The sequence below is a fragment of the Falco punctatus genome (genome assembly GCF_963210335.1).
Source record: "Falco punctatus genome assembly, chromosome: 4".
NCBI lineage: Eukaryota > Metazoa > Chordata > Aves > Falconiformes > Falconidae > Falco > Falco punctatus.
The window spans coordinates 33,439,423-33,454,848 of record NC_137583.1 but is presented as its reverse complement, the minus strand read 5'-3'; the positions used below and the strand labels follow the sequence as shown (position 1 = coordinate 33,454,848).

At 39.3% G+C, this 15,426-nt stretch overlaps 1 protein-coding gene across 2 annotated transcripts in view; it reads left to right on the top strand.

The window, feature by feature from the left end:
* The first annotated feature begins 3 nt into the window (after nucleotides 1–3).
* Nucleotides 4–15,426, top strand: part of CYTH3 (cytohesin 3) — a 52,449-nt gene continuing 37,026 nt past the window's right edge. The window contains exon 1 of one of the 2 annotated variants that reach the window (XM_080387027.1): nucleotides 4–225. In XM_080387027.1, the coding sequence (XP_080243153.1) occupies nucleotides 195–225 (31 nt within the window). In that variant the 5' untranslated portion in view covers nucleotides 4–194. Of the gene's footprint in view, nucleotides 226–269; nucleotides 15,119–15,426 lie in introns of those variants that run through there. The other variant, XM_080387028.1, reaches the window with a different exon arrangement.

Below are 15,426 nucleotides of genomic sequence, written 5' to 3'. Positions count from 1 at the left end.
CTGGGCCGAGGCGGTGGCTGCCGCTGGAGCTGAGGCAGGGCTAGGCGGACGGCGGCGGGGCAGAGCAGCGCGGCGGCGGAGCGCGGCAGTGGAGAGAAGGAGAAGCGGCCGCCAGGCGCCGAGCGAGCGGAGCGAGCGCCGGGCCTCCCTCAGCAGCCGCCGCCGCTGCGGAGCGCCCTGCCTGCGGCCCCAACATGGACGAAGAGGGCGGCGGGGGTGGCGGCGGTGAGTGGCGGGGGTGGCGCGGGCGGGAGACGCGGCCCCTCACCTGGCCGCCGCGGCCGTGAGGAGAAGCTTTCGCCCCGCTGTCGGGAGCGGGGGGGGTCGCCCGCCGCCGCCGTGGCCGTGATATTTGCTGCCGCCTCCGCGCCCTTCGCTCGGCGAGAGCTGCCCACCGGTGCCGTGCCCGCGTCCTGCCCCCGTCCCGCCCGGGCGGAGCGGCCGGCGCAGGCAGCACCCAGCAGCGCCCCGGGAGCAGGGAGCGTGGCGGCGGGGGCTGGCCCTTGCGGCGGCGGCCACAATGGGGCTCTGTGCCCCGCGGCGGGGCCCGGCAGGGGTCAGGCGCGGCGGGGGCGGCGGGGCTGGGGCACAAAGCGGGCGGCGGGGCAGGGCAGGGGGTCCCCGTGCCCCCGCGGCAGCCCCGCGCTCCCTGCCGGCAGCCCCTCGCCCGCTGGCGGAGGGGACGGGGGGGAAACAACAACAAGGAAAAAAAAGTACGTGTCTCGCAGTGTGCGAGCAGTGAAAAGAATAATTAGGCTCTTCCAGGGCTCTGCGTGTGTGTCGTCTTAATGGAGGCTCGGTGATAATCACGGGGTGGTTCATCCAGTTTGAACGCGGGGAACTGTCTCGAAAGCCAGTCGCCGGATTCTACTTTTAGGAAATCGGGACTCGCATCTTGGGGGAGCTTTTATTTTTAATTTTTCCCTTTGGGAGACCGGCTGGCGCACCATCCTGGTTCGAGGCGCTGCGGGCTTGCGACACCCTCCCCTCCTTTTAATTTATCATGTGTTTTGCGAGTGCGTGTGTAAAGCTGCTCCTGCCTGAAATAACCAGTTCTTGTGTCTCATCAGCGATAATGGTGGCTGTGGTGGAGCTGAGCCTGCCTTGGGGCAGAGGGATTGAATGGCCTGCCCTATATTCTGTGTCCCTGCCAGCCTGTGGCGGTGGCGGTGGGACGGAATGGAGCGATGAGGGTAGATCTGAAATAAAACGCTATAAACAGGCTGCATTTGAATGCATTGGCTGATTTCTAAATAGGTAAAGTCAGGGCTAAACCTTCTATGATTAATAGTTGCACGGTGCTGGCTAATTCTAAATATAATTACCCAGAACTCGGAAATCAAGTGGGTGTGGTGTTTGTTGTGACAACTTGAAAAAAAAAAAAGTGCTGTGATGAATCAGAAAAATAATTCTTCAAGCAGTTGCCTGGATGTGGCCATTTCTCAGGAGGCGTTTCTGCGCATTTTGTCAGTGGTAGACTTTTTAGTGATAGACTAACTCTTAAAAACAATAAATCTGAAAATGGAAGACAAAAAACAAGCCAGACCTGAAAAGTTATTATTCAAAACAGTTGAGCACTGTAATTGTTAAGAGCAGAGACCTGCTTCAGCTCAAAATACATTATTTTCACAGTATTATTGCATCTGGAGTTAAGGGAAATGAACATGCTTGTTGCTGTGTAATATAGTATTTAATCACATGCAAGATGTAAACTAAAAAGTGGACATATTGCTGAACCAATCTTTCGTAAGGTGTTAAGCATTTCAAAGTTGGATTTTCATGGTAGGAAAAATAACTCATGACCTCGGAAGGGGACAGTCTATATTTAGTTAAAGGCTGGCTCTATAGGTGAAGTCAGATTTTTACCTAGCATGCAAGTGAAACAATTATTTATAACTTCATATCACGTTAATAAATATATTGCTTTTTTGGGGTCAAATTGTGGTATAGTTAATGTTCTGCCTTACTTGGCTTCATTGTAAAACAACTGTAGACTAATGAGACTGGAAATTTTTTTGCCATCAGTGTATTTGACATTTTACACTGGCTTCTTGTGAGCATGGCACTTTTCTTGAATAGATAGCCAGTCTGGCCTTTTCTTGTGGACTGCTGGCCATTTGGAGCACCAGAGTTAGTTAGGTCATTTCCAGCTAATGAATTGGTATGTTGAATTGAAAGTAATTTTATTTAAACAATAGAAAGCATGTGAAAAGTGTAGATTTCACAGCCAATCTTAAAATCCTTATTGCCGCTGGGTAGCGAGACTTGTGGGGTACCAAGGGAGTCTAACCAGGGCAGTCTAGTGTTTTGAAGCTCTGCAGGACGTTTGCAATGTCAAATACCTGACGTTATGGAGTGGGAAACCCATAGAAATAAGCATATCGCTGTGCACAGGTACTTCAGGAAGTATGCAAAATTGAGGACTGCACAGAATCACCCTAATTAGAGACTTGAACTAGATAAGCATCTAAATATCTAGGACATTAAACTGTGATTCAGACGGTAAACTGCTATTCCCAGTTCAGTTCTGCCTGCTGCCCTGCTCTTCAGTTTAATTTGCATCCTGTGCTTCAGTTCCCTTATTTGTCAAATGGGGTCAGTTGTTTTACCACCTCTAATAAAAACTGCAAATGAAAACAGAGCTGTGTAAAGTTAGGATTTATTATTTTAGAAGCGTTTGATGGAAGAGAAATGTTAACAATGGGAATTGTTCTTAGTACCTCTTTCTCTTTTGTATGTGGAGCCCTTAAATAGGGGCATGGGTTTATATTATACAACCCACTTAGGCACAAGCCTCCCATTGATTTCAGCAGAGGCTCTGTGCATGGATTATTGATGCGATATGATCCGAGTCAGTTGGTGTTTGCCTCAGTCTTCTTTTGTGTTCTGATTAAAATATCTCTGTGGTTCACTTAATCCAGGAAATTTCTCCTCCTCCCTCTCCTCACTTGGGTAAAACCCGCGTCTTTTGTGGTTTGACTGAGGCTTTTCATACAGGCTGTTGTTTAGGTGGTGGTGGTACCAGTGAACCGAGCTCCTCGTGTTGAATGGTGCTGTTGGCAGCTTGTGGTGTAGTTGCTTACTGCTAAACAGTAAGCAATCTTATGTATAAGGTCAAAACATATAAACAGTCTGTGCTGGAGGTGCAGAATAGTACTTCTCTTTGTTTTTCTAAATTGGAGTCTAGTCATACTGCAGCTTTGTAGTCCCCCAAATTGAACTCCGTGCCATTCCTCTTGGCAAGTGCTGAGTACTTACCAACTTCTGCGTGTATGTTTGTTTTAAGGTGTCTCTATGAAGGGGTCTAAACAGACATGCCAAAGGGTTAAAAACCTGCTTCTGCCTGACAAATAGACCAGATTATAGCACTAATTATGGTATTGAGGTTTCCCTACTGTTCCCTAAACTCTGTGCTTTATTTCTGAATTTTGAATCTTTTTTTGGGGAAGAGAGCAGTTCAGTTGCCAAGCTTTGTTAGTTGTTGGCTGTACTTGCAAGCAATGGTGCCAGGTAGCACGTTGATTCTGTTATGTAGACAGCCGACCGAGAGACCAGATCGTCTTGCAGAGGACTCAGAAGAATGGGTTTGCTGCCAAATCAGATTTAGCAAGATTACTTCTGTTCTTCTGCAGGGCAAAGCAGTTACCCATTTATAGGTAAAAGCTGTTAAGTGTAACACATACATACACTGCCCCCCCCCCCCCATTTTTCTTAGAAAAAATGTTTTACAATTGATTAAATATATATATATCACTTCTAGACATAAGCAGCCTGATCTCTTCCGTTTTTTTCACATTGTAATATCTTTCAAAGGTTGACAATAAAGATGGAAGAGTCCATGTGGCCTCCTCATGGTTATAGACATTTGGTCTGCATTTAAGACTAGATCTGTGTGTTTTGTTTGTAATAAAAGAAACTCATAAAATAAGAAATGTATTTTAACACAGAAGAATGTTAAATATGTTTCACTCCTTACTCATCAAAGTGGATAACTTGTACTGGTAGTTTTGAAAAGTTGTCCCAAAAGTTCTTTGGAGGAGGGCTTGTAAGTTTAAATAGCATGCTAGTGAAATGTCGGGAGTATAAAAACACACCTGAGTCTTCACTAACCACACAAATTGATTCTAGGGAGAGAAAAAGAGCAGATACAGAGAGAGAACACAAAAAACTAAATGACATAAATATGACTTTTACCAGCCCGCAGAGCTTCACACTGAGTGTCTTTTTGCTAAAGAAGTATTTCTTCATGGTAAACTAATCTCATATTTGTGCAGATCACCTGTCAGTTCAGTAGTATCTTAATTTGTAGCTCAAAAATAATTTAATGTTATCACTAATAAAAAATGTTATCATAAAATATTAATAATTATGTTGTAAATATTAGTTATTTCTGGTGATATCAGAAAATGGGCTTGTTAATTGCAGTAGGACGTTTAAGTTTTTTTCTTAACGCATTAACATTTTTCTTAATGTTCAGTATTTTTAGCTGTGACTTGCAAGAACACATGATTTTTTTTTTTGCTGATAAAGTTTCCAGAGGTTGTTGGTTGCTAAACTTGATGTATCGTTATATAATGGTATTTGGTTACTTGCGCTCAGCAATGTAAGCCTGCCATGGATTTAGGGGAGCAGTATGCCTGTAGCGTAGCATCGGTGTGTATTGTTTCATGTAGGAAAGCAAGATGTAGGATTTACTTACAGGAAGGAGCGTACTTTGCAGAACAGTGCCTGAAAATCATAGCAGTAGCCATGTGGAAGTGGGCTCCCCACGTGCTACTTTTACTAAATGGATATTGCAATCTTCTAGTATCACAGGAGTTGTAAGAGCTTTTGCCAGTTGAGGGACTGCAGATAGTGAGGCAGCACACTGTTTTCCAAGATACATTCTGCAGTTCACGTTGAATTTCTCAATCCTATCATATTTATTGCCTTCTCTTCTTTCTTTATAGGATTTTTAACAGTTTTTTTAAGGGAAAATGAATGAAATAAGTCTTGGCTTTTCTCTGGTTTCTTCTGCTTGCCTTCTTTTTGTGCTGCCAGTGTCTCATTTCCTAGTACAACAGAAAGGTTTTAAAGGCTTTAAACTCTTAATTCTCCTGTAGCTCCATCTTAACCTGCTGCTATCTTTTACTCCCTCCCTTTCCCTCCCAACACAAACGTCGTTTAGTCTGTTGCTTTTTACACCTTTTACATCTTTGGCCCCATTTACTTAATGGACTAGTGCCCCATCTCGTTTTCACGTTGAAAGTTGGATGAGCTGTTTGCAGTCACTGTCTGAAGAGTATATCCTCCAGGTTCATCATAGGGCCTTTCCACACTTGTTCTGACCCCTTGTACACAGTACATTGCCTTCCTCCTCTTATCCTGCCAGCTGCCTCTAGTGCTGTTTACTATAGTTTTCTTTTTGAAATACTGCTCTCTTTTTGGCTTCTTTGACTGTTCTCTCCTTGTTCCCCTCCTGTTTTGTTAATTGCTTTTTCATTTGGAAGGTGATCTTTCTGCTTCCAACATTTTTGTGAATATTTACAGGACCCTGCACTTGGTTTAATGCTGTCTTCTCTACATCTTGTGTTTGGATAATCAAATTTGCAAATAAAAAAGGAGCTATCGTATTTAAACGGATGACTCACAGCATATACTGTGTGCTCTGGATCCAGTACCATCTGTTCCAGCTAAAATGGCTTGTTTAACATCTTAAGATTGTGTAATTGTCATCTTAAGCTTGATTAGTCTAAAACAGAGCTCTTAATACTGATTCCACCCGCTTCCTTTTTTTGATGTCAGTGAATGTGCACACTGGTGCCCTGCGTGGTTATTGACAAGTAAATAGTGAGATGTTATAATTTATTCTTTCTTAAAAAATAGTCTGTAGAAAAGTTGTAACAAAAATGGCAGTGAAAGCACAATGCAAAAATATTGGAACACTTTTGCAACCTTAAAGTTATGAAATAAATTACGTTTTCCTATGCAATATTAATTTTCCTGTTTGAACACACAAATAGATTTAATCTGGTTATGGGATCACACGTGACATGTTCTGTAGACTTCTGCATGTGTCTAGCCAGCATGTAGGATAGTGTTTTGTGATGATTGAGTGAATCTATGTGATTTTTTTTCCTCCTTTTTAAAGTAAAGCAATAGTTAATGATGTCTGCTTCCTTTGAGTCCCTGTAGTTCATGAGTACTTAAAAAAAATGTAGGGAAGGATCACACTTATTTTAGTGGAGTTGACCATGTGCTTCATTCATAGAGGATAAAAATAAGTACTTAGCAGCTGGTTTATTAGAAAAACCTTTCAACTTCTAGAACTGTAAGGCAGGAATTCCATGGAAGTGAGGAACACATATTTTACTTTTAAGATCTACGGAACCAAAGGGAAAACCGTGTGAGCAGACATAACACTGGTGTTTTGACTTCTTCACTGTGGATTCTTTTAAGGCAGTATGTTTTATAGGAAAGGTATGTGACTTAGGTAGTAGAAGTGTATTTATTTATGCCATTTGTATAACTTTAACATCTAGCAAATTGTTTTTAATTGCATATGACTTCCTTCTTTTAATTCCAACAGTTTCATGGGAAAACTAAGTATTGCAAATTTTTTGGACAGCAGTATTTCCTCTTAGTGGGATAGACACACAAAATCTACTAGAAAACCATGTGTTTTGTGGTCCTCTGAGATTTGCCTGAAGAAGGAAATGGTTTGACCTATTTGGTTGCTACGAAGTAAAAACATTCTTGTTCTTTTTTTTTTTTTTGTGAACATCTGTGTCACATTTATTTCATTACTTTCTGAGGTTCTTTAAACCCATTATTTGGTAACAAAAAGTTTTATTTAAGGAAAATAAAGCGATGCATAGCTGCGTCCACAATTTCATTGAAGTTCTTATATCTGCTTTTATGTAGGTATGGTATAAGTGGGTAGGTTTTCCAATAAAAGTTGGCATGTTAAAAGGCCAACACAAACATTATCTAGTATTTCCTAGGAAAAGTGTGCTGGACAAATTCAATAGGATCTCATGGAATTAACAGGAAATTTTGCATGCTGGAGGCTTGTGGAGTACTGAAAACATTTGATCTAATTTTTCAACAGGTTGGGCTTCTTGACATGGTTTTTCGAATTAGCCTTGTTTTCAGATATTCTGTTTATTATAGAAAGGAATAGTTATCTTATGCCATGTGTATGGAAGAACTGTGAAGCTGAAACTGTTTTTTAGCCACCCGGTGGAAATGGTACCAACAAGGATAGATTTTACTGCAAGAATATTAATTAATAGTTCTTCTGAATTCCATTAGAAAATTCTTCAACAAGAATTGAAGATCAGTTCATTTGTGAAAGTTTAATCTGGATTCAAGCCTGGCTTTCACTGTCATGTCCAAGAGCTCAGTTGAATTTTGAGGAGCTGCTGCTGTTCTTTGCGGATGTGCATCCTTCATACAAAAGGAGGAACTGTTGATTTTTAGATGAAATGCCTTGAGTTTCTTAACAAACACACAAAAAAAGCTGTGTGAAAATGATGAAACACAAGTCTGCTGACTGTCAGGGTATGGAAGAGGCTGAACTGTAACTGTGGGAATTAATTTTAGCGGCTGTTCTACCCAGCTACTGGTTCTCACGCAGCTTCTAGGAGTATCTACTCCTCAGTCAAATTAGATTGAAATTGAATGCTGTGCTAGGTGTACTTTGACAGGAGGAGTTGATGGGTAGGAAAAGAAACGTCCAGTATCTTGTGCTCACTCTCATTCTCACATACATGCACACACAAAAAAAGGCTGAAAAAATTGGCGTGTGCAAGTAAGGGGACTGCCTCTTACTGTTTTCTCTAAGAGGAGCTGTGAGATGTAATCATTTCATGAGTCACCTTTGCGTTTTTACACAACTGCCTCATTAATAGTGTAACTTCTAGCATGGAGATGTGTGGTTTGGTGTTGGGTTTTTGGTGTGGTGTGGTGGTTTTTTGTTTGGTGGTTTTTTTGTGTTTGTTTTTTTTTTTTACTACCTGATTCATATTGCAAAATACCATTCAGGCTGTTTTCTTGTTTAATTCCAAGTATTCAGGAGTCTTATTTGCTGTTAGGTTTTCACTTTCACATACTGTAGATATCACGTTCCTTCAGATCCTTGTTTAGCTCATAAGCAGTGTTGTCTGTAGGGTCAAATTCCAACATAAACCAGATCCTGTTGCCTTACTACAAGAGAAGGGGAATTGTCAAAAGGCACATTTGTAATTGCACTGGATATTATAACATAAGGAATTGTGGTCGCTCGAAGCAGTATTTCTTGTATTCAATAGTCAGACTCTAACTGCTTTTTTTTTTTTGCCTTTTTTTTTTTTTTCTCTTTCTTCCTTTGCTCATCTGAGTTTGGACTAATGAACTTCCTGCCTCGTCATTCTAATACATGGAGGAGGAATTTTCCCACCAGGGTGTGTACTCTGAGTACAACTTTGACCACTTGCAAATGCGATTTTTGAATTCGTAAAGCTGCTGTGTGTTTTTGTTTCAGTATCTCACCAGTGGCTAGTTAGGGGATGTGAAGGAAAGTTTTCCCAGGAAGTTGAGGTTAAACCAAGTGGCTGTAAGAAGAGATGGTGACTTTGTTACGGAGAAACTCTGTTTGCTGGGAAGAACCTTGCAAGTTAAATGCATTCTCTAACCATGAAACTCCTAGCGTATGCGGGATGGGGCTTGGTCCTGCATAGGGCCATTCTAAGTCCTTCTTGAGAAGACCAAATGAACTTGACACTTTTCTTGTACACACAGAGTGCTCATCTGTTTCTGATTGCCCACACAGGAGCTACTGTGTACAAACCGTGCAGGCTGATGATTCATTAGGTGAATATGTGTCTGTATATTGTTTTGTGGTTCTCCCTTTACTTTTTCCTTAATTTTGGTTCTATTTTTTTTCAGTTTCTGGGTTTTTTTATGTTTAACTGAAAGAGTTCTTCTTGGGACCCACCCAAACTGAACGATATTTCAGGATATACCTTCAAGAGCCTCTGTCACGCTGAAGTAATCCTTGGTTTAGTCTCATATTTTGCAGCCCCAGTATATACTAATCGGGGAAAACTCATTTTGCATGTGGTATCTCCATCATGTAAACGCCTAAATGGGTAGTCCATGTTAGGGATGTATATGTTTATAATCTCAAAAGTAACTTTTTTATTTTATAGACCTTTATTATTTAACTTGCTCTTCTTCAAGTCAATTTTGACCTACTGTACCACACTTCTAGTTACTAAAATGATCTTATTATGTGCTTGCAACACTTTTAAGCAGCATCCAGCATTCATCTGGGGACAGGGAGAATATCTCTGCTTGTTTTCTCACCATCTCTTGTAATTTGTGCTGCTATTCCTAAATTGCAGTTTGTATAGAAACTGTTGTTGAAGTGGAAGTTGAAACTGGTGCTGAAGTTACAGGCAAAGTTTAGAGAAATGGCTGTTACGTTTATGAAAACGTTTGCAGTCACAGAAGGGAGAGATTGAAAGGTTTCAGGTATGTGACTAGTTTGTTCTTTGTGTAGATGTTGCTGATTCGGTAGGTAATCTCCGACTGGGTCTTAAGCCTGTCTTCTATGTATTACGTGAGGTCAGCCTTTCTAGGCAGCTTCTGACATTTCAGTTTGCTTGTAGATGTTTTAGCAAGGACAGATAAATGGAGCATATGGAGCCGATTATTTTTTTGGCTATAGGAAGTGGATTTTTCTGCATTAAATATAGTAACTTTCTTTTTTTAAATATCTGAGAGGAAGCTTCCCCACCCCTAGTGATTTTTTTAAAAAATCAAAATACATGTAACTCCCTTCGTTCTCATTTTGCACAAAGTAAGTTGTAAAGACTGCAATGTTTGGTCTTGTACCAATAAATGACATAGTATCCCATGAATGTTTTAAAAGATCAGGTGGTATTTTGTAAGAGCAAACATAAGAAGAAAACTAGTGTTAAGTCCTTCCGCTGTGAGTTCACTGATACCCAAAGTAAAAAGAGTATATGTTATATTATTGTTCTTATTTTGCTGAAAACTTTTTTCCTTTTATATCTTCTACCTGTGTTGTAAGCCTGAAAAAGTAACATGTTATGAAGGGGAAAGGTTGGGTGAAATTGGTAATCCAAATTATATACAAATAATACTCTAAAGTTTGTGGAGCCTGTGGGTGGGTGGATGAACTTGGCAGATATATCCATTGTGGTATGTTAGACTTGAAAGACCATATGGAGATGATTATTTTCTGGCATTTTGTAGTAAAGGTTTTTGAAGAAGGAATTTTTAAAATTTTTTTTTTAGAAAAGGTGTGAATAATAGGAAGAATAACTTCAGTTTGCATTGAATGGTAAAATAGTTCATTGTAGTAGCATATGGAAAATCAATTTATTCAAAAGTAAGCTGCTAAAAGAAGTTATCCTACTGCTTTCTTACTAGCTTTCTTGTTTTCTGAAGGCAGCCAAAGATCCTGTGCAGCTGGGACTAATACAGGATCCAGCTGTAACTTTTTTTATTGTTGTTCAGATGTCCGGTGATGGTCAAATCTAAGTTATTGTGTGGAAATTCAGTAAAGGAAAAGGGTAGGGTGGGAAAAAAAGTGACTCTCTATAAAAAATATTCCAGTAAAAGCAACAGGAACTAGGAGTATCCATTTCAGAACTCTGCCATAAATCCCATCCTGAAATACTTGAACGCCTTCAGATTTTGCTGTAGACTTTAAGTCATCTGAGAGTTCTCGGTTTATTTTTTAAGCAGAAATGAAGTTAGCTGATTGGAGTGGGAAGGTGGCCATTCTTTCAGACTGCTTATGGAGGAAGATACCAGTTTCTTATTCATAGTACAAGGTTTTAGTAAAATTCTTTACTTTCTCTGTATTGGTACAATATGTAATGCTACAATGTGGAGGATATAAAAAAGTTCTGTATTTACTAATTTCACTTACATTGTGTTTCACTGGTCATTGTTTTACAGAGCCTAAGTATGTAAGGAGGGGAGAAGTCTTTAATATTTTTCTGTAGAGTTTGGTTTACTTTTGGTATCTTTGGTGCTTCCAAATCTGTAGACAATGCCTTGGATTGAGATTAAACAAAATAAGTAGCAATACATCAGGTGTATGGAATGGTGAGAATACTTGATGATGATCAAAACAATGCATCCTTTTCTTTTTCAACACAGTTTGTTGGGTTTTTTCCTTGTTGAAAAGGTTATATTTCTCAAGTTTCTTTATAATTGCAGCCAGTCATCCTGTTAGTTATTTGAGTCTAAGGATGCCAGTGTAGAAATGTGCTGTCCTACAGTTACCTGCTTCCTTTCCAAATCTTCCTTCCAAATCTAACTCGCTAATGGAGTCCCATCAAATGGCTACCTGAATTCTGGAGTTCTTTTACTATTATTCTGAGTCTTTAATTTTGAATGCTGTTACTCAATCGCTCTGTATTTATGCTAGTCTAATTTAGTGAGTTTAATAACAATAGTATACAAATTGTAAGTCCTAATTGACTAGAAGACTTAGCTTGAAATACTGTAAGTTATTTCCATTACTGGTGACAGTGAAAGGAATTTTAACACAAACTTATTGTCTCGAGCATAATCCTGGACAGTATTAGTACATTCCTTTCCATGCATCTTAATTGGTTGTTGATATTAATTCTTTTATTGGAGGGAAGAAAAAAAAGATTTGTGGTTGGTCTGTTGGCTGCCGGACAGCCTGGCATTCTGCCCCACAGTGCTAGAACATAACAACAACAGCGATTTATTTTTCTTCCTGAGCAGTAGGAGCTGATGTGTGACTTCAGAGTGGAAGTGAAATGTGGACAGAACACTGCTTTGAAGGCAGAACACTTTTAACACAAATCAGTTGCAAAATGCAAAAATATCTATGATCTCCGTATAGCAATGTAAAATGTAACAATTTTTGGAGTTCTTGTATGTGGTCACCAATACCAGTGGTAAGAATGAGGATTTTGTTTTGGTGGCAGGACTGCTGTGGTCTGTGGATGAGTGACAATAACAGTTGATACTATTTGCATGAATTAATTCATTGTCAATGTGTTTTGTAAAGATGGCACTTATTTTGCTCTTTTACTGCATTGGGTGAAGTGTATTTTGCACCTGTGTTTGGGCTTTGGTCAGATTGTTTGCTCTCCCAAACTGCTGTATTCTATATTTTATTTTTTTTTAATGCAGTGTTATAAACTAATACCAGGCAAATAATTTGCTTTCCCTCCTTTTTTTTTTTTTTTTTTTTTGGCATTGCAGTGATTAAATAAGCAGTACTGCTTCAGTTTATCCTTGTTTCGCAAGAATGGTAGTCAGAGTTCTTTCTCCCAATTTTTAAGGGTTATAATCTTTATTTGCATTGTGAACAGCCTAAAGGAATCTCTTTCAGTTAAATTGCTTTCTTGAAATGCAGATCAACTTACAATGTATTTTGCAAAATTGGTAGGTGTAGACTCTGCCAATGTCAAAGACCATTAAAATACAGCAACTAGAGTAAGAAACTGTTTACAGATTTGCTTTAAGATGCTTTGGCTGTATTCATGACATATTATAAGGAAAATTCAGAAAATATTCATGGCTTGAGAATAAAATCTGCCAGCTAAATTGAAGAAACTATGATAATGTCTTGCATCTTTGAGAGAGAGAACGCCACATTTCAACTGTTACTGCATTGTATTTTTCTCTAGAGCTCATATGGACTTAGGAGATTACTTTTTTTAATGCGATGGGAGAACATCAAAAGTTCCTTCTTGCATTTTAGAAATAATATGACAATTCTAGCCAAGTTTTGGCTTTTCACTACCTCGTTTTACATTTTGAAGAAAGGCTTTCCTGCTGAACAAACACATGTTAGCCTGATAGCATTTTCCTGTATTTGAATTGTGAACAGTCGAATGACCCCCCAAAAATTTATGTTATAGTAGATACAGGGTTTTAACATAGAATATATGCATACAATAAATCTGTTCAACTAATCAGTCTGCTTCCTTTCCCTCCCACCCCCTTGCAGCTGGAAGTTCATCAGCTTCTGCTACTATATCTAGCTTCCTCTTGAGACTTTCTAGAACAGATTTAACAGTGGTGGCAGGCATTAATGAACAATGTCGTGATTATATGCTATGGGTCTGTATAAGCTGTCATTTTCCATTGCTACTAATTCTTAATGGAAACTATGTCATCTCTTTAGTATGAGCACATTACATGTGCCATACAAAGCTGCATGCTGCAGTATTTAATGAAAGCATGTATCATCATTTAATCAGTAGAAAATATTTTTAGATTTCATTAGTGACTAGTCTGGCATTTAAAATGGAAAATTTATGATAAGATTTTACTTTCATAAGTTCCTAGCTAGGATGATAATGCAGGATAGCTAGACTTCCACTGATAGTTGTTAGTAATTAATTATGCTCTGAGTTCTTGGGTGTATGAGAAGACATTTTTTAAAGTACAACTGTAGAAGATTTCAAGGAAAAGAAAAAACAGGTGCTTCTATTTGTTTTAGCAGTTGTAAACTTTCATGATAAAATACTTCCAGTCAGATCTAATGGAATTGAACAGTCTAATTAAAAACTTGTCTAATGGTGATTTTTGTTGACCTTTTTTCTTTAAAGGATCAAAATGTAGTCTTTCAGAACTAGCTTCTGGACATTTAGGGATACTGGCTGAACATCTGCCGCTTCAGTTGCGTATGGCACTCGGGTGTTCTGGTCAAGCTCCAAATAGCAAAGTTTTAAGGTCCAGTTGATTAAGACATTGAAGACGTGGTAGGACAGATGCTGTAATTGAAGGGTCTTTTAGAACTGATTTTCGTATAAATGCAAAGTAGACCGTAGGCTGTTCCTGCCTAGATGTATGCTGTCAGGATTAGGTAATTTTTTGGTGACAAAAATCTATGCTTAATAGTGCCACCAGTTTTCTTACCAACCACTTTTCTCAGTGGTTGAGGAAGAAAACAATAAAGAGTTTATCTGTGAATGGTATTCTCCAGCTGTTTTGTACTCATTGCTGTATTGTCCACATTTGTGAAATATGGAAGAATCTCTAAACTGCATTAACAAGTTTTCTCACTACTTACTGAGCGAGCTGTGTTGGCAGAGTTGCAGACACTGCTGCTACAGACTGCTTAACAGAAGTTACAACTTGGTATTCCTGGTTGCTCTAAGGTTGCAAGTATGTTAACATGAGTCAGATTTTTTTCAGCTTTACACAAAGTTTGTGTTAGTATAGTGAAAGCTTGTGCCGGGTAGAGCACTGTTCAGAAGAAGACATCTCTTTGGAAATGTGCTCAGCAGAGGCTACATATAACCACACTGGAGCTGGTATCTGCAGGTAAAAATGTCATGATTTGCTGTAGGTTTTTCTCATTTAGGAAGTGATACCTTTTATTGTTGCCTTTTGTGTCATATTGAGGGGTGGCAGAACCTAAAGCATTTTGTCCCACTCCATTGTTTCCCGGTCAACAAAAATGTTTCCTGTTTGAGCATGGCAGGATGAAGTGGAAATCTGAGAAAGAATGTTTATTAATAGGAGCAGCAGGAGCTGAAGGATTTAAAAAGAAATTGAGAGTTGAATGCCAGTTACTTGCTTGAAGTTTTTAAATCTCTATTAGTTTTCAGGGAAAAGCTTAATTTTATATGCTGTAAGTCAGAGACATTGAGAGTAATAAAACTAAATTGCTTAGATCATGAATTTGTAGGGGTATTATTTTTTTCTTGTTAAGTACTTGCCTGAGAAAAAAAGATTAAATTATTTGAAAATAAAGTACAAAAGATTATATGTTTAGGTTATTTTTCACTGATCTCTGGAAGGAATGCAGTGATCTTGCCAGTATTGGGCAGCAAAAACAGCTTAGAAAGGGCAATGTAATATTTTAGCAGATCTGGCTGAAACCGTTAGGGAAAGTTTAAATAGGAAGAATGTATTTATTCAAATGAGTTTTTGATCAGAATGCCAAAAGGTCTGCTTGCAGTATGAAAAAGCTTTCTTATTGTAACATAGAACTTCTGTCTGCACTTACAAGGATTCAAGCATATGCTGAATGTTCTCTGTTTTGGAAGTATGGCGAGCCAGATTTGGTACAAACTGCTGATGGTCTTTTGCCAAGCAAATAGGAGACCAGGGGTTTGACTTTAAGGTAAGTGGATCCATCCAGCAAACTTCTTATCAGTGGACCAGATAAAAAGCTCTTTTATATCTGGATTAATGACTTGTCAAGCTAATTGTTTCATGGTGTGATGACAACCAGCAAGTCACAAAGGCTAAATACACTCTTTTCTGAGGATCTGAAAATGCTTTATAGTCTTAAACTAAGCCTGACTGTTACTTTACTAACAAATCAATGAATAAATTCCTGACCTCTCTTAGTGCCCTCTCAGGCTGTACAGGGCAGCACGTGGCCAGTGGGCTTGTTGATGCAGTAGCAAGAAGCTGGAGCAGTTTGAG